This window comes from Prionailurus viverrinus, unplaced genomic scaffold, assembly GCF_022837055.1.
Source record: "Prionailurus viverrinus isolate Anna unplaced genomic scaffold, UM_Priviv_1.0 scaffold_45, whole genome shotgun sequence".
NCBI classification, from domain to species: domain Eukaryota; kingdom Metazoa; phylum Chordata; class Mammalia; order Carnivora; family Felidae; genus Prionailurus; species Prionailurus viverrinus.
This window is the reverse complement of record NW_025927610.1, coordinates 3,732,363-3,757,701: the sequence shown is the minus strand read 5'-3', so window position 1 is coordinate 3,757,701 and position 25,339 is coordinate 3,732,363. Positions and strand designations below refer to the sequence as shown.

The window sequence follows — 25,339 nt, the reverse complement described above, 5'->3', positions numbered from 1 at the left end:
AACTCCTGCTTCCAGAATCAAAAATAAATGTCTCTTGGGCTGAAGATGAGGCCAGAGTGCTGGTAGGGAGCACATACCAGTAGCTTCCAGTGGGGCGGGGGAGACGGGGAGGGGACCAGTGGAGGGCACACACAGGCACACGTGCCCTATGTACATGGCTGCCCGGGGAAGACCCCTAAAGCTGAGGGAGACTTCCTTTGGTCCAGGGCCCTTCCTGAAGGCTGAGGGGGCTCCCACCTGGCTCAGAACACCGGGACCGCCTGCTGATGCCCCTGCACCTGTCAGGGCCAGCTGTCCATGTTGAATCCCGATATTCTCCCAGGAGCCAGACTCCACGGCTATCTTTAGTGCTACCAGCCCAGGAAACCTCCCCAGGGTCCCTGCCAGTGTCTTCTGGCCTTCCTCACATCAGGGGCCTTCTGAGCACAGATCCTACATGCCTTCCCTTCTCGTTGCAGTGGTCCCCACTCCTGCAGCCCTGCTAGGGTCTCCCCAGGCATCACGGTCAGACCCTGCCCAGCTGAGAGTGCAGCCCTGCCTGGGTCTCCCACATTAGTGACAGGTTGTCCCTCTGGGAGTCCTCCAGGCAGAACCCCAGGAAGCCCCCAAGTACCCCCCCCCCCGCCCAGGCATGTCACGCCTCCCTAGGTTCTGCACAGTGTCTGTTGTCTCATACTTAGTGGAGACCAACAGTGAACTGCCCCTGGGATCGCCTCAGGGGTGTCACGTGATGGAAGGTGTGTGCCCCAAGGGGCAGGACCCCTGCTACAGTGGCACTCACATGTGATGTGGTTCCCAGACGCACCCGCAGACTGGCTGCAGCTGGTGCTTCCCTACTGGGTGCAGGCACAGGGGCTCTGAGGGCTTGTTCCCCAGGTGTGGAACTGCAGAATCCTGCCTGCCCACTTCATTCGGCCACCAAGCGCCCTCCCCCTGCTCAGCCTACAGACCCCACCCCCGTCCTTTCCCACCCCTGACCTTCACTCCCCTCAACCCAGGACCAGGACATCCAGCCCCTGATTCTGTGGTGACCTTGGTACCTGGCACCATTCACAGGCACCTGTGTGCCCTCCCCAGCTTCTGCCTGCTGGGCCCCGATATAGGGGGGAAACTTGCCCGAGTAATGGCCCAGGGCCCAGCCCATGTGGATGGCCCTTCATCCCAGAAATGCTATCCCCACTGTGTTCCAGGCAAGGAGTTCCCTGCCATGGGGACGGGGCCCTGGGACTTATCTGCCACCGAGGCAGATAGGTGAGGGTGTACACAACATGCTCGAGGAGTGCATGGTGACCAGCCCCCAAGGCCACTCACAGTAACTTTGTGCAAATCTAGGAAAGGTGCTCCTTCCTCTAGTTCCCATAGCTCCCGGGTCTTTGGTCCACATGTAGGTGGCCCTGGAGATGTACAGAAAACAGGAGAACAAAAGCTTCTGGGTCAGGGGCAGTGGGGAGGTGCCTGGAAACCTGGGGGCCCTGCTGGGCAGGGCAGGATGGGCATCTGAGTCACCCGCCAGCTGCCAAAGCTCACTCTGCAGTTGTCCAGTCCCCAGGGTAGCCCTGTGCCTGCCCTTGTAGGGAGCGGCAGCCGGAGCCCGAAGTGTCCTGGGGGACTGGGTAGGAGCTTAAGACAGGCGACCTAGGCAGGGAGGGCACAGACCATCGCATCAGGCAGACCTAGGCATGGTGAGTGTGGCCCGTAGGCCACTGGGGCAGGAGCGAGTGTGAGTGTGTGTGTGTTTATGCACAGTGTGCGATTGTGACTATGTACACTTGCGTCACCTGCACAAGCGTGTGGGGTGTGTGTGTGTGTGTGTGTACGCACACAAGTTGAGTCTGTTTACATGTGTGAGGGTGTGTGCAGTGGGGAGGAAATCTGTGCTCCGTGGCCGTCTCCATGCAGGTCTGGGGCTGAAAGACGAGGGCCCGGGCCTTCACCCTGGCAGGGTCCCGAGAACAGCCCCACCCACTTGCTGGCCACCTGCACAACCCATCCGCTCCTTGGGTATTCAGGCCCAGCTGGTTCCTCCTGGCTGGATGGCAGGGCAAAGCTCGAGAAGAGCTGCAGGTGCTGTGCTGTCAGGGCTCCTCACACCCACACCAGGCGCCTACAGCCATCCCAGCCCAGGGACCCGGGCTTGGGGTTCCCCCGGAGCCCCTGGTGCTATAGTCCCTGCGTCCTCTGCCTTGCCTTCCAAAATGCCAGCCTGGAGGACCCTCAGCCTTGCTGTTTCTCACATTAGGCCAGCAGGAAGACCAAGAAGAAGGAAGGGGGGGGCCTTCGGGCCCAGAGAGCATCATCCAACGTCTTTTCCAACTTCGAGCAGACCCAGATCCAGGAGTTCAAGGAGGTGAGGCTTTGCTCTTGTCCCAGGTCCCCTCCACCCAGAAGCTCCTGATCAGGGGCCCCCTGGGAATCATAAGGCAGGTGACCCAAAGACCCTATGGGAGCCTCGCTCCAGAGCCAATGAGAGTAGATGCCTGTCCTGACATGGTGTGGCTGGCCTGGCAACCTAGTGACCCTGGCTCCGGTTTCAGGCATTCACACTGATGGATCAGAACCGAGATGGCTTTATTGACAAGGAGGATCTGAAGGACACCTATGCCTCCCTGGGTATGTGCCGTGGGGCAGAACCCCGCCACACCCCACCTCAGAATGTCCTCCAGCCCTGGAGAGCCTTGCTCTACACTTGGGCCCTACAGCCTGACCTGACATCCCACGTCCCATGGGCCATGAGGAGGTGGGCCGGGTCTCCCCTGGGGGAGAAATCCCTCTCTGGTTTGGCCAGGGCATCACTAGATGCCCAAGCACAGGCATCATGGATGGGGGGGTTGGGACCAAAGCTCCAGGGAAGGGCCAACCTCCCAGAGGGACACCACTGCATGGGGAGGCTTGCCCTCCTGCCCCCAGGCATGCTAAGGAAGCCCAGAAACAGACCCGGGAGAGAATGTGGAGCCAACTTATGCTCCTCTAAAGAGCCAAAGACTGGCCCTTTCCCCCTCAACTTCCCATCTGGGGCCATGTTCTCAGCCTGAGGCAGTCCCAGGGGAGGACAGGTAGGTTTCTTTCCTCTGGGCCCCCTTACACCCAGGTAAGATCACAGTCTCCCTGGACCCCATGCGTGGCCTCTTCCTCCTCCTCAACAGTCCATCTCCCCGGGGCTCAGGTTTTGGGGTTATGCTGACGTGCAGAACCTGTACCCCACCACCCTTGGGCCAAGTGTCCCCCCCATCTGCTCACTGCCCTCCTTATGGTCTCCCCAACTTGATTCTGGGGTCACCTGGAGAATGATGGAGTTGGGAGGCCAGTGGGGACAGCAGACACATCAACAACAAGAACAGCCAGGGTGAGTGTGACATTCCTACCCAGCGTCCCCGGTCTTGTATTGGCGACAGGCAAAACCAACGTCAAGGATGATGAGTTGGATGCCATGCTCAAGGAGGCCTCGGGACCCATCAACTTCACCATGTTCCTGAATATGTTTGGGGCGAAGCTGACGGGTGAGAACCATGGGGTGGGGAGCACCATGGAGCCAGGCTTCTCCCTGGCCAGGGGCAGCCTTCAGGCCAGTCTGCCAAAGCCATCTGTATTTCGTTAGCTCCTAACACTTACAAACCCAGGCATTTCACATAAAAATCCAAATGTTCCAATTTGATGAAAAGCCTAGCATTCTGGTACCCACATCTGTGGGCCACACGCCCAGCCTACCTCCCCTCTGCCTACTGGCGACAGCCTCTGTCCCTCACTCGCTGAGCACTCGCTCCACCTCTGGGCCTGGGTAGAACTCCGGGGACCCCCAGAACAGTCCCCTCAGGGTGGGTAGAACTCCAGGGACCCCAGAAAAGTCCCCTCAGGGTGGGTAGAACTCCAGGGACCCCAGAACAGTCCCCTCAGGGTGGGAGCTGCAGAGTCTCCCAGGCGCTCAGGAGCTGGAGGTGGGAAGGCTCTGGGATGGCCCGGAGCAGGACTGGAGCCCTAAAAGCCCCTGGTTCAAGGCCTTTTGTGGGCAGGTACGGATGCCGAAGAGACCATCCTGAATGCCTTCAAGATGCTGGATCCTGAAGGCAAAGGCAGCATCAACAAGGACTAGTGAGTTTGGTCACAAACGCCTGGGTGTCTCCCCTGAGGGGCACCAAGCCCCTCCCCCCCAGCCTGGGCATCTCTCCTGAGGGGCGCCAAGCCCCCCCCCCACCCCGCCCCAGGGTCCAGGTGTTGGGCTGCCTGTCCCAAGGTCCCAAGTCCCTCAGGGTAACTGAGGGCAAAACCAGTCCTACCCACACCAAGGCCAGGGCACCCAGTAACCCAGCTGGTCATGCCACTTGTACGATCACTGGGTCTTCAACCCCCTTTGAGGGCTACATCAGCCAAGCACTGGGAGTGGGCACATTTGGTGTGCCAGGCACTCGCCTCTAATCCCTCCTCAGTCTCCTCCCTGCAGATGGAGCCCCCACAAGGGGTAGTGACCCGAGTGTCAGGAAGGACTCCCAGTGACCACTCCCCGGTGCCTAGGACTCCCCCTAGAGCCAGGCTTCCAAAAGACACCTGCGCTGTGAGTGGGTGGGACTAGAGGGTGAGCGTCCCCCCCTTGAGGCATCCCACACAGAAGAGCCAAGTCACGGGGCTCCCCTGGGGCCACCCCTCTGGTTCTTCTGCTGATGGTCCCTTTCTTCAGAGCAGCCTAATTTGGCTTCTCCCTCCTTGTCCTCAGCATCAAGCGGCTGTTGATGTCTCAGGCAGACAAGATGACCGCTGAAGAGGTAACGGTCCACTCCGCCCCCGCCCCACCCCCTCCCCCATGGCCCTCCGTGCAGCTCCAGTGCGGCCCTCTGGGCTCCAGGGGGGATACTCCCTGGGCCTCCAGAAGCTGCACCATCAGGGTGGGCAGGACACCCAGTGGCTGGGCCCTGGTCCCACCCCTGGCTCCCCATAAGCAAAAACAACACTGGGAGCTGGCTGGAGTGAGTTGCCTGTAATTCCGAGGACCTTTTTGCTCCTTCGCCTCTTCCCTGGGCCTGACCCGCCCCCACACCACCCGGGCTTGCAGGTTGACCAGATGTTCCAGTTTGCCACCATCGATGCTGCAGGCAACCTGGACTACAAGGCACTGAGCTACGTGCTCACCCACGGGGAGGAGAAGGAGGAGTGAGGGGCATGGCCCCGTCCCCACCTGGGCTGCAGCCAGTTCAATAAACATGAACCCACAAACCTGCCTGCCAGTGTCTGCAGAGGGAGAGGAGGACGAGTCACCTGGGGGTGGGACAGTCTGCAGGTGGGGAACTTCCGCCTGGGTGGGGGAAGTGTCTGCCTTGGCAGGGAGAGTGTGGGGAGGGTCCACTGTGGGTGGGAGTGTTTGCTTGGAACTAGGAGAGTCTGGAGGGGAAGCGCCTGCTGGGGTGGGAGCATCTGCCTGTGGGGTCCTCCCTCTGCTTCCCCTCCCCACCCAGCCTGCCCCCCCCCCCCCCCCCCCGCTGTGCTAGCACTCATCCCAGGGCATTAGGCCACTCAGTGGTCAGCAGAGGTTGAGTAAAGCTACGGGTTGGGATCCCCCAAACACGGCCTTTCTCACAACAGTCGACTCCAGACTCGGTCATGCTAGGGGCCCCCAGGGCCCCCAATCCCTCCATGTCCCCCTCGGCTCTTGTCTCTCTTGCTAGGTCCACTCCCATACGCTGCTCCAGCACCAGCCACCCTGGGTCTGGCCTGGCCACTGGGGTGTCTGCTTGTCGCACGGCACCAGCAGTTCTTGCCACAGCCACAGGGTCCTCTCTGGGCCACCCTGCCTTGCCCCAAGTCCCTCCGGCACCTGCATGAAGCTGTCACCCTGTGACCAAAGCCTGTCTCTCCTGGCCTCCCCTTCATGTCCCCAGAACCACTTCTTGATGCGCTAACTGCTCTCTTAGCTTCCAGATCTCGTCAGGGACCCTTGTGACATCTCTGCAAGTCCTGAGGGTTCCAGGGGCTCAGGGCTCCCAGGAACAAGAAGGCGGGGCCAGGAGAACAGCTCTAGGGATGAGTGGCCCCGAGCTTCCTAGGGCGCCAGTGCCGGAGGTCGTGTGGATGCCTCAGGGGGTGGCTGCCGGGTGGGGTTCGCGGTCCACGGTCACAGGGGACATGTCCTCCTGGATGGAGCAGCTCGCACTGGCCTCAGCCTGGAGGCGCCGGTATGGTGTGTGGAAGAAGAGAACCAGGAAGCAGCTGAAGAGGGTGCAGAGGCCAGCCATCAGCAGCATGGACACTGGGGAGACACAACCCAGCTCTGTTCTGAGGCTGGCCCAAGCAGCCAAGCTCCCCACACAGGACCCAGAGTAGCCACACGGCTGGCAGAGCCCCCGCGGACCCCACTGGCCATGACCAGAGAGTGACCTGGAAACAGATCTTGCCCAGCATCCAACGGGCCCTGAGGGCATGTTCACAGACCCAGGTGTGGTGAGATCCAAGGTCAACGGCATGGGGTCCCTGGACGTGGCCATCCTCACCCCTGTCTCTCTCTCTCTCTCTCTTTCCTCTCTTTGCCTCGCTCTCTCTTTCCCTGATCTCATTGTTAAACAACTCACGTGGGCTGAAAAGTTGAGCTTTCATCAGGGCCTCAGGGCTGCACCCACCATCCTAAGCCTTGGTGGGGAAAGGTCGGCCTTGTTGCCCTCCAACTCTACCCCGCCCTAGCCCTGTGGGTGCCCTGCACGTGCCAAGGAGAGCAAAAGATGCCGAGAGGAAGGGGCCCGTGGAAGGGAGTTTCCAGGGCCGGAGGTGGGGGGGCTAGGCCCTGAGGTCCCATGCAGGCCGGGGCACTCACCCTGCCAGTCCAGTGGGCCCTGGCCATCCTGGCAGGTGGAGACAGACGGCTCCGCACGGCGCACGGTCAGGGCAGTCAGCAGGACCATGATGAGCACGCCCTCGGCCTGCCTAGACAGCCACGAGGCCTTCAGCCCTGCCCCAGGCACCACTCACTGCTCTCAGTGCCGTCGGTCATTCTGAGGGCAGCGTGCTGTTCCGGTCAGCGTGGACCCCAGCAGCCAGCCCAGGACTGCACGCAGCTCAGAACGTGCAGGTGACCCACTGTGTAGCCTGGAGTGGGGTGAGGGGAGGGTCTCTGGGGTCCCAGGGAAGTGGCAGAGGGACCGACACTCACCCCAGCACGAAGATCAGGCCCGCAGCCGCACCCTCACCCACAGGGAAGGAGCACTCAACGGCCAGCTCCATGGCAATGGGTGCCACCGCGAAACCAAAGAGGCCAAGCAGTGAGCAGATGGCAGCCAGCGCGAGGGTCTGTCCCTGCAGCTGAGACACCTAGGGGGCAGTGAGCCACACAGAGGGATGGGTCACCCAGACCCAGCCAGGCCCTGTACCAGCACCCTGTCTGAGCTGAGCGGGGGACAGGGTCAGGGGACCGGGGAGCCCATCCCGCCCAGGGACCACTCCAGTGGGCAGAAGGTCGAAATTTCTGCTTTGACCCAGTTGCCAGCTGCCCTGCCCCAGAGCACCCCACTCCCACCACTGTAGGGTAGTCTTGGTTCGAGGCGACTCTCACCAGAGCAAAGGCCACACAGACCACGGAGGTCAGACAGAAGCCAATCTTGACAGCTTCGGTGAAGAGCTTGGTCCGGTCCACATACAGGCTGAGAACCAGGGCCCCCAGGACCCCAAACACAATGAAGAGAGCCCCGCAAAGGCCTATAAATTCCTGGAGGGGAAGAGGGGGTGGGGGGCACCCCATCATTGGGGCACAGTGACACCGGGGCCCCAGGAGGAGGCACTCACCTTCAAGACACACACCATCACCAAGAGGCCCATGGCAGGGTGACAGGGAAGGCTCAGCTGTAGGATCAGCTATGAGCGAGGGGTAGCATGTCCTCCACTGGAGGCGCCGCTTTCCTGTGTCGCCATGCCCCGGGAACTCAACAGTTGCTAAAGGCAAGGGCCTGGTTGCTGTAGACACCCTTCAGTGCCCACGGGCCCCTCATGAGTTGGGAACATGCCAGGCCTGAATCCCACACCCAGGGCTGATGCCAGACGGGGGAGGGCATGGCCAGAGATGCTATGAGCAGAGCAAGGCCTTTCCAATCTCCAAATATCAGAAGAGGACCCTTCGGCCCTTCAGGGTTGAAGCCATCCTGGGTGGGACACTGGGAAAGATAGCGGAAAGCACACACAAAATCCCAGGCCACTTGGGCACTGCCACCATCCCCTCCTCAGGGCCACCACTCATCCTCAGACTGTATTTGGCACCTGACACAACTTTTCACACGCGGCATCTCAATACCACCCACAACAGGAGGTTACCCTGTCTAGGTGTGGAAATGCAGCACTGGGGAGGTCCCGGGCCACCTGATGGAGGCAGAGGCAGACGGCCTTCAGGGTGACAGTAATGGCCCCCAAGCCCCACCCTTGAGCAGGAGAAAGGGCCAGGGTGGGGCAGCACTCACGTTGGAGTAGCCCCTCACACAAAGGACCTGCTCCAGGAGGGCCGAGAAGCTGGAGAAGATGCCGATGCCGCCCCCGAAACACACGGCCAGGACGACATAGGCTCTGTTACACAAGAGCTGGGGGAGAAGGCGCCGCTCAGCACAGGAGCTCCCGCAGGACATGCAGAGGCTCCGACAGCGCCTGTCCTGACCCCCTTCCCTCCTCAGCTCCTCCCCACCCCGATGACCCCAGCCCGGGATCCCACGGCACCGACCAGCTTCAGCCCATCCAGGAACTTCTCTGAGGTGGAGTGGATGGCCCTGGCGGAGGGTGGGGTGGGGGGCACGCTCTCCAAGAGGCAGGCGGTGGCCAGCAGGCAGGTGATGCCGGCAGGGATGATATAGATGCCCAGCTGGGGAGAGGGTGCACGTGAGTGTGCGTGCGTGTGCAAGTGTGTCTGCGAGCACACGAGTATGTGTGCGTGCGCAGGCCCTCGCAAACACGTGCACATGCACACGAGGGCTTCACGTCCAACGCTCTGGGCACCGGGTGGCACACGGCCCCCCTTGCTAGCCACCCCCACCGGCCATCCCTAGGCAGACAAAGGCAAGCCGGGGGGTCTGCTCGGCTTTGCTTCATCCGGAGCCCTGGCTTTCGAAATGTCACACAGAGATGACTTCCTCGGTGACAACCTTAGCCCCAGACTCACCCATCCGCCTGCCAACTGAACCTTCCTTCCTGCCTTTGTGAATGACCCCAACACTTACCTGGCTGCACAGCTGGAAGCCCCTCGCCTCTCCCAACCTGGCCTGAGCTACCCCCCCCCCCCCGCCCCTCCCAACCGAAGTCCCAACGCCCCGCCTGGACGCTGCAACCGCGTCTTTGGCTCCCCGAGTCTTTGGGCCAGGTTGAATCGCTCTCCCCCTAGACACCCCCGGGGTTTCCATCACATCAATGGCAACCACCTACCACCTGGCTGACCCTTCCCTCCACGGCAGACACGCTGGCCTCTGGCTGCAACCCCTACCCCTCAACCTCACATCCACCTCAGGGCCTTTGTTGGTCCCTGGTCTCCCTCTCCGGCCCGCCCCATAAACACTGCCTCCTGCTCCAGTCAGCCCCTCAGCTCACCAAAGGCCTCTCCCCACCAAGGAAACCAACATCCTGGTCCCTAGAGCTGTGTCTGACGAGGTGCCTAGGCCTCGCACATGTGGAGAAATCCCGCGTGCACTGGGGCCACTTGCTGGTGTGGCCACAGGGAGGGGCAGGTGCATACTCACACCGGCTCGTGCACACATTCCACACAAACACTCACGTACACACGTGTGTGCACACGCGAGCCCATCATGCCCACACACACACACCGCACGCAAAGGCACACGCGTGTGCCTGTACCTCATGAGCTCCCTCACCATCATGGGGATGTCCTCCTCCTTCTTCACCAGGGCAGGTGACAGCAGGTTGGCCACCAGGATGCCCAGGGGGTTTGCTGGATGGACAGATGGAGACACATGTCAGCTCAGCCGTGGCCAGGCCTGGTCCCCAGCCCACAGGCAGAGCCCTTTGCTCTCTGAGAGCTGGCAGCACAGAGGTGGCAGGACCCTCTCACTAAGCCGCGGGAGACCATCAGCCTCACCCCCCGCCACTCACACATGGTGCCAATCATGTTGGCCGTGGCTCGCTGGTGCTCGGGGAACCACAAGGCAGCCAGCTTGGCCGGAGAGAAGATGACCAGGGTCTGGGCCAGGGCACAGAGGCTCTGCCCACCCATGAGGAAGGCAAATGGGTCCTGGATCCCGCCGACCATGAAGGGCAAGGTTCGGAACACACTCCCGGCAAAGTTCAGCCATGCGCACACGATGGTCTGCAGGGATGGGGTTGGAGCGCTGCCTGGCCAGCCCGGACTCCCGGCCCAGCACCCTGCCCTCCGCCCTGCCACCCCAGTGGCTCTGCCTGGAGATCCCCAGAGAGGAAGCAATGGCTCTCGAGCCCTCACTCGAGGACCCTGCCCCATTCAAGAGCTGACCCTCACATGGGGTCTGACTCACTGCCCAGCGGAGCCCAACAGAATCCAGAACCCAGATGGCCACCACGCCGGACGGGATGGACACCACGAGGTAGACTCGCGAAAGCCAGTTGATCTGCTCGGTGGAGAGGAGGAAGTGGTGGGCAATCATGTCGGCCACGGGTGCGAAGCTGAGCCACAGCTGTGGACACACGCTGGCGTCAGCCCATGGGGCAGGTGCCACGGACACCATAGCCACCCACTGTCCCAGGCTCAGCCAGCCAGTCTGAGGGAGAGAAAGTGCCTGGCAATCCCGTAAGGGCCAGTGTCTTCATCCAGTCACCTCCAAGGGAGTGCACCAGGTTGGGGGGGGGGGGGGTCAGACAGTGTGCCCGGGATGCAGAACAGCACCATCCTGCAGGCACGGTCCGGTGGGGGGGCGGGGGCGGGGGGGGGAGACAGAGGCTGAAGATCCGGCCAGAGCCTGCAGGATCGTAAGCCCTACCAAGACTGACCCTCTAAGGAGAAAGCCCAGAGGGCTGCCAGTGAGAGGCAGATGTCTGAAGGGGGAAGGGGAGCTCTACACAGTGCATGGGCATGAAGAAGCCTAGACCGGGTACTGGACAGCACTGGAGCCTGGCAGGGTAGAAGAGGGGGTCTGGACCCTGGCATCCCAGTCGCACAGATGTATAGATGGCCCAGACTGGCTGGGCAGAGGAGCGCATCGGGGGGGACACTCGGTGCCTGTGGTGAATACCCAGATGGATAAGGGTAGGAGGCTGGGTGGGCCTGCAGCCATTGAAGGGACGTTTCCACGGGAGGGCGGGGGGGGGGGGGGGGGGGCGGCAGAAAGGGGCCCAAAAGGTATCTCTAGCTTGTCTGAAAACTCAGTGATGGAGTCCCAGGTGGAAACACCTGGGTTATGCGCTGGCCCTGCCCAAAGCCAGCCCCACCTGTCCTACAGGAGACCCAGGTGTTTGGGACGTGAGGCCCTCCCTGACAGGTGACATTTCCCAGCTGTAGGTGCTGTCAAGTGCTGGGACTCAACTCCACAGACCTTCGGCCAGCAGACCTAAGGCAAGACCTTAAGCTCGACTGGGTCAGTGGGGAAGACCACTGACCTTCCTGGCAGAGCTGAGACCCCTGCATGGGTGAGGCAAGAGGGGAGGAGGGGCTCTCCAAGGATTACTGCAGGTGGGAGAGGGGAGATGGGCCAGGGATGGACCAAAGACAAGGGCAGCACAATTCAAAGTGCACAATCACTGCAAATCCGAGAGACCCAGAAATGCAGGGGCTGGCCCCAGACCACACCCTCCGTGGTGAGGCCAGTGAGATCCAGGCTTGCTGACCCAAACAGACATTGACCACAAAGTCTCACATGACAGAGAACTTAGGCAACAGCTGCCTTTTCTTCCTTTTCCACCCCCCCTTTTTAGGACAGAACAGAGGACAGATCTTCCAGGTTCAGAAAAAGACCTGTTCCTGCCCAACTGATCCAGCAAAGACAAACCGCGGGGTCTATGCTCCAAACCCGCCCTGCTGAGCCGAGCCCATTCCTTGCTCCTCCCCAAAGCTTGTGGCTGGCAGGGCAGAGACAGGTCTAAACTGTGCAAGGCAACATGGGGACAACAGTTTATCTCCACTGCATACAAGAATTCCCTTCAGGCCACTCCAGCCCTGCCGGGTGCCTCCTTGTATCCCTTGAGTGTGCTGACAGATGCCCCACGTGCTGGCTCTTGCCCAGACCATGAGGCTGCCTCCTTGGGTCACTCTGAGGCCACCCAGACCTCACTCCAGACACCGTTCCATCTGCCTCTGACACTGCCCTCTCAGAACCATAGAGCTGTGGTCACCTGGCTGCAGACAAGTCCACGAGGGGACATGGCTGGGGTTAGCCTCATGGTCGGTGTTTATCGTGGTGACCAGAGCAGGGACCATAATTCCCGATGAGAGTCCTGCTTGCTCCGTAACGATCTGTGGACCAAAGGAGAGTGCAGCAGGATACCGCCTCAGTGTCCAAGGGACTTCTCGAGGCCACTCATGATACCCGTCCCCTCTCAGAGTCATCAGAGCAGTTCTAGGGGCTGTGTCCTCAGACCGCTGGGCCCAAAGCCAGCTCCGGCTTCCTAGCAGCTAGAAGCACCTGGCCGACAAGCCACTGTGCAGAGTCCCATAGAGAAAAGAGGTTTCCAGAGTCACAGCAGACTTCAGCCCAGGCCATGGATGCCACCTGGTCCCAGCACAGGGCTGGCTCTCCACACGCAGTCAGCAAGGAAAAGAGGCAAAAGGCCCTGATCAGTTTGGAATAACATCCAAGAGTGGTTGGACACCTCCCTGAGGTGTCTGCCCACACTCAGTTCACCCCCACTGAGCCCGCTGTACGTGACGGGCTAGGGAAAGAGGGGCCCAAACCGCTGCGCAGAACAGCTGAGGGCTCAGGGGTGAGCTGGAGAGAAGCAGGTTGGGGAGCTGAGCCCCTGTAAGTGGTAGACCCTGTTCTCACTGCTCAACCGGTCTCCGGTCTCTGCTCTGTGTGGGTTTCCAGGGCAGGGTCACTGCCAGCAGTGGGAACCATTCTAGAACAGGTAACGGGTCACTGGGGACCCTAGCTGGGGAACTGTGGAGAGGCTGTGCACACAGGTAAGGAAGGCCCCCTGTGAGGGTCCCGCATACTGAGTCAGAAACCCAGTGAAGGCTCCAGGGCACAGGTAAGCAAGGCGGCTGAGCCCTGCCTGCCTTGCAGACTGGGGTGGGGAGTTTGGAGAGGGAGGGCAAGAGCCAGATCATGAAGGCCTGTAGCCAGACGTTGGGTGTTCCAGAGGAAGACCCCTCTCCAGCTATGACAGTGACCCCCACCTCCTCCTGAGGAATGGAGGGACTCTTTCGAAACCACCACAGGTCACAGGACCCAGGCTGGGCTGTCTGGAGGACAGATGCCAGCTTTACTCCCCGTGCAGCCACAGTGGGGAGAAGGGCCTCTGGTCCCACGGCCGCGCGCTGAGGTCGCCGGCGCCCCCACTCCCAGCGGTCCCATAGTGCACACCGACCCCGCCCTGGGTGCAGCGGGACACTGGAAGGTGCGAAGCGCGCCGACTCAGGCGGGGTCCCAGCTCGGGCCGCCCGCCCCCGCCCGGAGGCGACCCCAGACCCCCGCACCGGGGCATTGGAGACGGAGGCGGCCCCAGACCCCCGCACCGGGGCATTGGAGACGGAGGCGACCCCAGACCCCCGCACCGGGGCATTGGAGACGGAGGCGGCCCCAGACCCCCTACCGTGGCGTTGGAGAAGCTGAGAAGGCTGAGCACCAGCAGAAAGACCCAGCGACGCGCGTAGACGCGGTAGTCCCACAGCGCGCCCAGGGCCTGGGTCGCGTCGGCCCCCGGCCGGTCCCCCGCGGGCAGGACCATCGCCCGCCGCTCCCGCCGCGCGGGTTGAGGAACGCGGCGCCCGGGCCAGGACCGCCCCGGAAGGTGGTGCCAGGCGCGCGGGGCGGGGCGGGGCGGGACGGGGCGCTCGGGGTCAGTCCCCGCCCCGAGGGACGGCGGTCGCTGCTCCGCCCAGGGGGAAAGATACCAGTCATGAAGTTGGACCCAGCTCCGTTGGCCAGGATGGAAGTGTCTGCCACAAAAACAGGGACAAAGTCCCCTCGCCGGGGCGAAGGAGGTCACGGCCTCTGTGCGGTCGCAAGGCGGACACGCCCACGCGGGTGGGTACAGGAGAGGGCACCCATGAAGTAACTCTGCCCGGCACGAGGTCCGCATTTCCTGAAAGGGGTTGTGGAAGGGTCCCCTACACTTCCCCCCACCCCAATTGCTGCCGTCCAAACAAGTTACAAGGAGCGGCAGGAGGCCAGTGGAAGAGGAGGCTGGGGTCAGTTTGCCAAGAGCCTCGAATCCAGACGAGGCGTTAGATTGGGCCCTTGTTGGGAGCAGGAACCAGGGGACTGGGCAGAGTTGGTGCTGCCCAGGAGGAAGGCAGGGTCCAAGGCTAGCCTGGCCTGCCCAGGGAAAGGGCCTGGGGACCTGGGGGCACTCAGCCTCCCCCATCCGGTTATTGTCTGCAGTTTGCAACTGAGGAAACAGCTGGGGCAGAGTGGGCTGCAAGGCAGAGAGGAGGGGGTGTCTGCTGTCTCTCCCACAGAACACGCTTGTGGTGGGCCGGCCTCCTCTCCAGCTTCCTCCTCACCCAGAAGTCCACCTCGAAAATCTTCCCTTCTACTCTCCAAATACTACTCTTCCTAAGGTCGCCCGTGATCTCTATGGGGCTGACATAAATGGACGAGATGCTATTCCTGTCCACCTCTGTGACCCTCCTGCTCAGCTTGAGAGGGCCCCTCCTCCCATCCTTAGGGCTCTTGCGTGGAGTAGGCAGCTCAGTAAGGTCGCAGTCGTATTTTTTCATACCAACGATGGACATGTGGAAACCAAAATTAAAGACACAATACCATTTAAAATTACTTTGGACAATTAAAAATTTTAATCTTTAAAAAATTTTACAGACCCTCCCCCCCTGGGTCAGTGAAAATTAATAAAAGGAAACCTCAATAAAAATGGAGTCAGTGAGGTGCCTGGGTGGCTCAGTTGGTTAAGCATCCGACTGCAGTTCAGGTTATGATCTCCTGGTTCATGGGTTCGAGCCCCACGTGGGGCTCTGTACTGGCAGCTCACAGATCCTGAAGCCTGCTTCAGATTCTATGTCTCTCTCTCTCTCTCTCTCTCTCTCTCTCTGCCCCTCCGCTGTCTCTCAAAAAAAAAAAAAAAAAAAAAAAATTTAATGGAGTCAGGAGTCCAGAAGGGGGAGCTCTCATGCAGTACCATTCAATATCAGAAATTGCCAGTATAGACCCTAACAGAAGAATTGTCAACAGGAAAGAATCATCAGTTACAGGCCCCAACAGGAAAAGATATGCATGATGCATCTCCTACAAGGAATTAACCACCCCTGCAACTCAGCCAGTGAGGAACTGTCATGACTGTACACTCTTGTCTTTTTCCAGTGGACTTTAATTCAAAACAACCCCTCCCAACTTCCTCCTTCTCTTTAAAATAACATTCCTCTCCTTTGTTTGTTCGACTAGCCTGTGATTTTGGCCGTAGCTTGCTTGTCCCAAATTGCAATTCTTTGCTATTCTCAAGTAAACTCATTTTTCTGCTGGTAAAATAATTGACTTATATTTTTAAGGTCAAAAGGTATAAATTTAGCAAACTGTACACAGAACTTGTATGCTAAAAATTATGCAACACAAATGAAAGAAATCAGTGAAGACCTACAAAAAAGGGAGAGATGTACCATGTTCATGGATCAGAAGTCTCAACATAGTAAAAATGTCAGGTCTCCCCAGATTGATCCGTAAGATTAATACAATTCCTATCAAAAGAGTTTTGTAGGGGCGACTGGGTGATTCAGTTGGGTAAGTGTTGGAATCTTCTTGATTTTGGCTCAGGTCATGATCTCCTGAGTTCATGAGTTCCAGCTCCTGGAAGGGCAGAGCCTGCTTAGGATTCTCTTTCTCTCCCTTTCTCTCTGCCCCTCCCCTGCACACAAGCACACACATTTGCTCTCGCATGCTCTCTCTCTCTCTCTCTCTGAAAAGTAAATAAATAAACAATCAAACAAAGCGTTTTTTAGACATAGAGTGGGAGAAAATATTTGTAAACCACATACCCAACAAAGGACTGGTATCTAGACTATATAAAGAACCCTCAAAACCCAACAGTAAAAAAGCAAAGCGAAAGTTCAATTAGCAAAAGACATGAAGAGACATTTCATTGAAGAGGAAATACAAATGGCAAATAATTACGAATGGCTAACATCATTAGTCATTAGGAAAATGCAAATTAAAACCACAATTAAAAAAACACAATAGGGACGTCTGGGTGGCTCAGTCGGTTAAGCGTCCGACTTTCGGCCCAGGTCATGATCTCGTGGTTCATGAGTTTGAGCCCCAAAGTCAGGTTCTGTGCTGACCACTCAGAGCCTGGAGCCTGCCTTGGATTCTGTGTCTCCCTCTCTCTCTGCCCTTCCCCCAACTCGTGTGTGTGGGGGGGGGGGGGGGGGTGCGCTCTCTCTCTCTCTCTCTCTCTCTCTCTCTCAAAAATAAATAAATATTTAAAAAATTCTTAAAACCACGATGAGATACCACTACACACTTCTCAGAATGGCTAAAATAAAAAACAATGACATCAAATGCTGCTGAGGTTGTGGGTAACTCGGTTACTCATCCATTGCTGATAATGTAAACGGTACAGCCACTGTGGAAACCAGGTTGGCAGTGTCTTATAAAACCATTAAGCAGTTATCTTATGACCTAGCAGCTGTACTTTCAGAGTTTATCCCAGGAAAATAAAAACTTATTTTCCACAAAAATCTGTACCCAAATGTTCACAACAGCCTTATTTGTGATACCTAAAAACCGGAAATGACTCAGATGGCTTTTAGTGAGTAAGTGTTTGAGCCAACTGCAATGCATCCAGACCGTGGAGTGGGCTCACTGGGAATGGACTGTTCATACAGGAAGCAGTCTGGGTGAATCTCAGGGCAATTACGCTGGGGGGGAGGGGCGCAGAATCCAAACTCAGAAGTTATATCCTTTATGATCTATTAACTTTAAAAATAAAACCGCCACTTATTTTACCAGCAAAAATGGGTTTATTTGGAAACAGCAGAGAATTACAGTCCAGGGCAAGCAACCTACTGAAAAACCATAGGCTAGTTTGGAGAACAAAGCAGAGGAGGCTCTTTCTGAGAGGAGAGAGTCAGGAGGGCAGAAAGTCCAGCTAGGAGCTGGAAGTGTAGTGGCTTCTCATTGGCTGGGCTGTGGCAATCTCTCATTGGCTGGGCTGTTGCTGGGGGAGAAGGAAACCTTCCTCCTGATGGGATAATAAAGCAGTGGCAATCTAGCACTAACCTAGGAGGTCCCTCCCCTCCTGTTGATTCTGCAATTAAGAGCTTCACTTGTGGAACTCCCTATTCCATTTTAGTGAACTTTCCCTTTATTAATTTTCACAATTCCATTTGTTAACATTTTTGAAAAGGTAACATTTTAGAAGTGGAGAGAAGATTAGTGGTTTTAGGCATGAGGGGGCAAGTGGGAGATAGGGTCCTCCTGGTGATGGAAATCTCTACCTTGGCTGTGGCAGTGGATACAGGGACCAATATGTGTGAAACAAGCACGTGAAGCTAAGTACACACATATGAGTGTAAGCAGAACTGGAGAAATCTAAGATTGTGATTCATCAATGTTGGTATCAGGGTTGTGATATCATACAGTTGTGTTTTGAAGATGTTATCATTGGAGAAACTGGGCAAAGGGTACAAGGAATCTCTTTATTATATCCTACAACTGCATTTAAATCTATAATTATCTCAAAATAGGTTTAATTTTAAAAACTCACATAGGGCACCTGGGTGGCTCAGTTGGGTAAGCGTCCAACTTTGGCTCAGGTCATTATTTCACGGTTTGTGAGTTCAAGCCCTGAATAGGGCTCTCTGCTGTCAGCTCGGAGCCTGCTTCGGATCCTCTGTCTCCCTCTCTCTCTGCCCCTCCCTTGCTCACACACGCGCAAACTCTCTCTCAAATAAATAAACATGAAAAATAAAATAAAATAAAAACTCACATAGGGTGGAAAGCACATTTGTTTGGAAACAACTCTTTCCACTCTCACAGTTTATTGAAATTATGGACAACTATCCTCAACATAGCATCTAAGCTTTTCAGATTTTGAACCCAGGTATAGACCATCCACAGAAGTGTCTTCCTGAGCCCAGAACACATCCGCACACCTTTGGGACCACCGCATCTTGAAGAGGCCCTTTAGTGATCTCCACCTGGCGTCTTCCTTTTGACATGACCTTTAAAGACTTGTTTGAAATAACACTCAACACACAATTATGACTAAATGTGTTTCAGTTTTTTATCTCCTTTTTTCTTAACCAAAACAGACTCCCATCAACAACCCAAACTAGCACTAGTCAAGACTTCTTCAGGCTACCCGTGTCTTCCCTAGTGTCTTGTTCACAATTAAGCGATTGAGAGCAGTCCCTTTGCCAGGAATAGAGTAGAGGCAACGCCTTCTTCACTGACAGTATCAGGGAAGAAATCTCACCTTATCTGATGAGATGGCCACAGCCCATCCTGTTTGTTTGGTCTTTACTTGTCTTTTATCTGCTCCTCTCAAGAGAATGTCAACTATTTGAGGGCAGGAGCTGGTATGTCCACACCCAAATCCCTGGAACAGGATACAGCCAGCACACAGCTGCGGGAGAAAATAGAAGTGTGTGGGGTGGGTGACCTTCTGGCCTGTCTAGCAGGTTCTCCACAGGGTGGCCCACTCCCCTGACCCCACCCTGCAACGCACATCCTGGACAACAGCCTCTGGCCTGTCTGATTCCAGAAGCACACCCTCCCTTCCCAGCACCCACACCTTCGTCCACTCCGTGCTGCTTTCCCTGAGTTCAAGGCTGCTGAAAGCCCACACACACCAACACTGCCCCACAGCAGGGAACTGAGCAAGCAAGCAAATCAGAATCTGGATTCGCAGGCTGCCTCAAAAAGGACGGTGTGCCCTAGTCCTTATCCTTATGGGAGGCCAATCGGGGAGTCGATCTGAAAACAGTTCACAAATCTGCACTGGAATGTGTACCTGTTTAGTTAGATGAACAACACCCCTGGTCGCTGTGGTCTGCACTCCACTTGGCTCTCACCAGCAAAGCCCTTGGGGTTGCCTCCCCTAATCTGCCCTCTGTCTCTCTGCCACAGTCCAGGGAAGTCAGCCTGGGAGGCTCGTTACATCTCAAAGTCATGACAAGTATCCTCCGCCCCAGCTGGCCAGCCCCTCCCAAGGAGGACTCTGGGGTCCATTTTTTACGTGCTGCTCAGACCTGTTCAGCCAGCTAAAGAAGAGGGGGGATCAGAGTTCTCACAGGTGCATATGCACACACTGTGAGGTGGCCAGTTGTTCTGTACGTGCATGGTGTGAAGTGGCGTCTAGTATGTATACGAGAGAAATAAGGGTCTAATGTTGCGCATGGCCTGACGTGCACCTGTTTTGTGTGTCTGGTACGGGATGGTATGATAGTGTGTGTTCGTGGTGCGTTATGTAAGACTGTATGGTTTTTGGTACGTGCGGTGCAAGATGGGTCTCTCGCACGTATACGTAATGGTGTGAAATGCTTATCTGTTTTTTTCTGTCTGAATGGGTGGGAAAAACAGGCATCTAATTCTTTGGTGTGTATTATGTGAAGGGTGTGTGTGTGTGTGTGGCATAAAATGAGCATGTGTTAAATCAGAAATTGTGCTGGGTCTGAGATTTTGCTCTACTGGTAAGCTAACAAGGTAGCCTACCGCAGGTCACGTATGTGTGTATGCAGGAAGCACGGCACCCAGGTCAGAGGTGAAGGACAATGCCTTGTGTTGGCTCCTCGGGTCTTATCTCCATGGGCGGACAGGTGGCATGCACCGCAGTGGGGTACGTTTCAGAGGAACCCTGAAATAGGAAACTCTTATCTTAGGACTACTGTGGCCCTCCCCACCCTGCGTTCCAGAGAGAGACCTTCTCTTCGCACTGGAATATGAGCAAATCTTCTCCAGGGAGGGGAAGGATGGGTATTTTTCCTGACTATATTGGAATGTCTCTGAGACAAACATTCCTAATTAGGCTCTAAATGACTTTGCTCTGACGACCTGGACCATGCAGAAACAGAAACATGAGATATTCATGGAGAACTGCCTCCCAATAGGATCTACCCTTCAAAAACACCTCTACGAGAACCTAATTTTTTGTTTGAGGATATGGCATGATGAATCTTTTAGCATGGTGTTCTGAGGTGGAAAGTATTGGGGGGGTGGAGAAAAGGGGGAGACATGAGTGTTTATTTGTGAGACGGGTGTCTAACCTTTTTCTCTGTATGGTTGAAATTAGTATCTCAGTTTTCTGTGTATTATGTGGTATGACATATTGTGTAAGTATGATATACTTAGGAAATTTTTCATGTACATTGGAAATGAATGGGTATCTGTTTGTGTAGAGTGATGTCTTTATTTGTGTGTGTGCTTTGAGGTCATTGCAGCCCACCTGATTGTTGTTTTGTTGGGGCTTTTTTAAAAAAATGTTAATGCTTATTCATTTTTGAGAGGCAGAGATAGAGCATGAGTGGAGGATGGGGCAGAGAGAGGAGACACAGAATCCGAAGCAGCTCCAGGCTCCGAGCTGTCAGCACAGAACCCACAGGGCTCGAACTCACGAACCATGAGATCATGACCTGAGCTCAAGTCGGGCGTTGAACCAACTGAGCTACCAAGATGCCCCGTTTCTTTTGTGGTTTTATCCCTCTCCGTTTTATGAGGGGATTCAGAGAGACGCAGAAGTCCTGCTACTGCCACCGGCCTGCGGCAACCCACAAGGATTTTAACACGGGCAAGCACATAGGAAACAAGCAATAATCCCCATTTACTGGGCAAGTGGCAGCACTCTGCACACCCTTCTGTCCACACTGCTTATCTCAACAATGTGGTCTGGCTCTCGTCACTCGTGGCAACCCCGTGACAGCATAGATGGGTATTTGCCTCTCTGTTTGTAGCCGCGGGACCCACGGGGTGCAGACTCGATTGTTTATTAATTACCACATGTGGTACCATGTGGACTGGCTCGTTTTTTCTATTACAAATTATGCCTCAATTAGTAGCCTTGTTCATGCTTCAAAAAAAAAAGGGTTTTTTTTGCATTTTTGCCAGTGTTTTACCAGTTTTCCCAATTTATCTTTGGGATAAATTCCTACTTGGGGATTGCTGGGCCAAAGGATAGATGCCCACGTAGTTTTGCAGGTTATCGTCAATCTCCCCACGGTTTCCAATAGCAACGTATGAGGATCTTGCTATTATATATTGGCGCCGTTTAATAAGGTGAGTTATCAAATGGTGAGGCTTTGTCACCAGACTGGTCAGGAGAGGCCTCAGGTGATATCTGACCATAGGCCTGAGGGAGGAAGGAGCCCCACGGGCACCAAGGATGGGCCATCCAGGTCTAGGAACGGCTCTGCCAGGCCTTGAGATGGGAGGGCCTAGCGTGTCCAGGAGAGCCATGTGGTTGGAAGAAGTGAGTTGGGGAGAGCAGCCAGGGCCGGGCCAGAGTCAAGGCAGGGTTTGGGCCCAAGGCAAGACCTTGGAGGCTCAGAGCATCCACTGGGCTGCTAAGCAGAGGCCTGGCACCCTCTGACTTAGGTATTGAAGGATCAGCTTATTGGCTGCTCTGTTCAGCACAGACTGGGGGCGGGCACAGAGGCTGTGGAACCAACCCAGACAGGATAGGTGCGTTCAGGCCATGGCGGCAGCTGTGGAAGCCATGGCTGGATTAAGGCATATTTGAAGACAGAGCCAACAGGACTTCCCCAGGAATTGGATGTGGGAAAACAGAGAAAGAGAGTCATCAGGAATGAGTCCAAATGTTTGTGCCCCAGTAACAGAAAAGGTAGAGTGGCTATGAGAGAGGAAAATGGAGGGAAGCGGGTCACCCGGGAAGGCCCAGAGTTGTGTCCTGAACCTGGTGGGAATGATGTCTGCTGTTCACTGGAGGGACACATAGTGCATAAACATTGGAGGGCAGCCAGCATCCGGACTGAGCTTAAAACCATGGATGGAGTGGGGCGCCTGGTGGCTCAGTCGGTTAAGCATGCGACTTCAGCTCAGGTCATGATCTCACAGTTCACGAGTTCAAGCCCTGCGTTGGGCTCTGTGCCGGCAGCTCAGAGCCTGGAGCCTGCTTCAGATTCTGTGTCTCCCTCTCTCTCTGCCCCTCCCCTGCTCACACTCTGTCTGTCTGTCTCTCTCTCAAAAATAGGTAAACATTAAAAAAATTTAAAAAAATAAAATAAAACCAACAGGGGCAGAGCGATCACCAGCCAGGAGAGGAGCCTCAGGGAGAGGAGAGGAGGCCTGACAGGAAGAGCCCAGGAGGAGAAGAGGATGGCAGAGGGGCCAAGAAGGTGCTAGTCAGGGGGCAGAGCATGAATGGAGAACCAGGCAAAGGGAAAGTGTTTCAGGAGAGAGAAGCACAGAGGTCACGGAGATGACCCTTGGAGATGGAGATGACAATGGCCCTTGGTACAACTGCACAAAGTCTTGGGTGTCTGGACAGAGCATTTTGTTGGAGTGGGGGCAGGACAGGAGTCTGAGGGTTTAAGAGAGAACATGGAAAGGGAAAATGGAGAGGCTGAGTGTAGACCGCTCTTCGGAGAAGTCGTGCTGTGAAGATAAGCAGAGAAGTACACCATCAGGAGACAGCCTCACTCGGAGTTTGTAAGCAAATGGAGTGACCCAACAGAGAGGATGGCCTGTGGGGGAGGGGGGGTGAGGAGGGACAGCTGGGTGGGTGAGCAGAACAGGCCAGTGCCCAGGGATGGCTGGGCGGCATAGGAGTGAGGACAGCTCACCTTCCAGGGAGGAGGGAGCAGTGGGCTGGGGGGCAGCCTCCTCTCACTGCTTGTACCATGGTCTCTGGCTTCTTCTTTCTTTACTGCTCTATCGGGGTATAACCACACATACGTAACCTGTACACTTCGATGAGTTTTGACCCACGGATATACCCATGAACTCATCACCACCATCAACACAGCACACATTTCCATCTTCCCAGGTTTCCTTGGGTCCCCTGTAATCTACCCACTCTTGGGCTTTTGTTCTGAGTGACACCCCTTTTGAGCAGAGGAGAGACATACTTTGACTAATGTGTTATGGCAGTTACTATTCTGTGTTGAGAATAGGTTGGGCGGGGGGCAAGGAAAGAAGCAGAAAGACTAGTCTGGAAGCCATGCACTAATCCAGGAGGAATCAGTGGACTTGGGCCAGGGTAGGGATGGAGAGCCATAGCCAGATTCTGAGGGGTCTGCTGACAGCAGTTTTGGGGTTGGAAGAAAAGACCCCACTGTCTTGGCTTAGCCGGCGTGATGGAGCCCTCTCCTCTGCAATGGGGGCTGGGGTGGGTAGCAAGGTTGGGGGAAGATCAGGAGTTGATACTCTGATATCAGAACCTGAGCTCCCTAAAGATATCCCAGTAGAGATGTGGCCAGCCAGTTGAATACAAGAGCCCAGGGTTCAGGGTCAAGGTCTGGGATGCTGTTGCTGACAAGGTCCCGGGAGAGAGCGGGCAGGCCAGCTCTCTGGTCTGCATCCTTTGAGAGAGACCAGTGGCCATGCGTCATGCACACGCTCCTGGCTCTCCCCCCTTTGCAGACAGATGGCTACGGTGTCAGAGGGCCCTCAAATGACTTCCTAGGGTCACTGTGCCCTCCACCCAGGGCTGATCCCGGCCTGTCGTCCCCATTTTTGACATCCAGGCCTCTACTCCAGTCTGGGCCAACTTAGCTGCCGTGTCGCTAGAAAATAGAGGCAGCTGGATGAGATGGTGCACAGACCCCCCACCTCCTGCATTGGGGCTGCCTCCTGCAGCGTGAGGGCCGCCACAGCCCCATCTCCAGATCTGGTCCCTGGCCCCATGTGAGGACTTGGGTTCAGGCAGCCTTTCCTCTCTCCAGCGTGGCCAGCCTCCCCCTGCACTGCACCAGTACCACTGAGGCTGCAGCCCAAATGTGAAGCATCCCTCTAGTCCCAGAAGCTCCTCCACAGCAAACCACCTGGAAAAGTTGCCTATATTTACCCTCCCCTCTTGAGCCCACCACAATCCAGTTTTTACCCCTACGTAACCTGTACGTAGGCCAAGGCCCCAGAAGGGTCTCACTCCCCTTGCCCCTTTCAGCAGCTGACCAGACATCACTCCTTCTCTCCAGCTGGCTCAGTCTCAGTCTTTCTTACTGGATCCACCTGGACTTGCTGATTTTTCCACGTGGGCAGGGGGCTCAGCCCCCCAACCCTCACTCACTCTTTTGACCAGCTCACCCATCTCCACACACTGCAAACTCATCCTACACGTACTACACAGCGGCTCCACTGGGGGGCCAATGGACCTTACAACTACACTCTTGACTCTACCCTTGTGCACTCCATCATGCTGCCCGGACTGTCAGCAGCCGCCCACCCTTCCAGTTGTCCCCCACCCATCCCTGCCTCTTCTCAGGCTGATCCCCCAGCAGTTCACGCTTCCTCCCCTCCAGGGCACCACTTGCCTCCTGCTCTGCTCCTGCCAGACAGACACAGCACAGCCAGAGGGAGGCTTACAATGCCAGCACCATGCCGTCACCCCTCTGCTCATAACACCCAGGGACCTCTCCCTCCGACCTCATCTCCTGCCTCCTCGTGCCCCATTCCCTCTGGCTTCCATGCTGGCTCTCTTCAATCTCCCCACTGTGCAGCTTGGTGCTGGCAGGACACCTTGCCTGTGAACCCCACCTGCCGATACTTGCAAGGCCGTTACCTCTATGTTCCTACTCTGTGCTTCTATGGCGCCTTCCCTCTGTCCCTTCCATGCCCACCCACCCTATTGTAACTAACACTCCAGACATCCGCGGCCTCCCCCAACCAGTTTATCTGGCTCCCACATTATATCAGATTTACTTTTTCTTGTTATTGTCCCCCTCCCGCTAAGGTGTGGACCGCACGAAGGGGTGGACGTCACGCTCCAGGGCAGGGCCTGCGCAAGGGTGGACACACAGAGTTTCAGGGTCGGCCCTGCTGCCCACTGGACCGGGGCCCGGAAAGCAGGGCCCTGTCCGTGTGCGGCCCCCGGCTCCTGCCTGGTGCACGGAGAGCTCTCGCTGCTACGTCCCAGGAAGGACTGAATTGCAAGAACGAGACGGATTCCGCCAGAGGAAAGCCCCGGTCAGGTCCCGGAGCTGGAGTCGGCGTCAGCTGCCTGCTGAGTCCAGTGTACAGCAAGACTCACGCCGCAGACCTCACCCCCTTGGTCCACGCCCCCTCGGGCCACGCCCTCACGAGCCCCCGCCTCCGCTGAGGGCCCCGCCCCCGACACCCTCCCCTCTCCAGAT

General features: G+C 56.6%; 2 protein-coding genes across 4 annotated transcripts; one reads left to right on the top strand and one right to left on the bottom strand.

Annotated features, from left to right (window-relative positions):
• The first annotated feature begins 1,123 nt into the window (after positions 1-1,123).
• Positions 1,124-5,143, top strand: MYL5 (myosin light chain 5). The gene is made up of 8 exons (XM_047847349.1): positions 1,124-1,251; positions 2,010-2,064; positions 2,240-2,347; positions 2,535-2,610; positions 3,393-3,497; positions 4,008-4,086; positions 4,706-4,754; positions 5,042-5,143. Exons 1-8 carry the CDS (start codon positions 1,124-1,126, stop codon positions 5,141-5,143), a joined length of 702 nt encoding a protein of 233 aa, XP_047703305.1.
• On the bottom strand, positions 2,552-13,880 carry SLC49A3 (solute carrier family 49 member 3). 3 transcript variants are annotated; one of them, XM_047847278.1, is made up of 11 exons: positions 13,678-13,816; positions 12,259-12,379; positions 10,449-10,607; positions 10,051-10,264; positions 9,813-9,889; positions 8,675-8,812; positions 8,421-8,537; positions 7,526-7,678; positions 7,127-7,284; positions 6,791-6,900; positions 2,552-6,232 (listed from the first exon to the last, which is right to left on the bottom strand). In XM_047847278.1, the coding sequence occupies exons 2-11, from the start codon at positions 12,304-12,306 to the stop codon at positions 6,060-6,062; spliced, it is 1,347 nt and encodes a 448-aa protein (XP_047703234.1). In that variant the 5' UTR covers positions 12,307-12,379; positions 13,678-13,816; the 3' UTR covers positions 2,552-6,059. The 3 variants fall into 3 exon arrangements, with proteins under 3 accessions (XP_047703234.1, XP_047703236.1, XP_047703233.1); XM_047847280.1 differs by lacking the exon at positions 10,051-10,264 and having other exon boundaries at positions 13,678-13,880; XM_047847277.1 differs by lacking the exon at positions 12,259-12,379 and having other exon boundaries at positions 13,678-13,880.
• Positions 13,881-25,339: the final 11,459 nt, after the last annotated feature.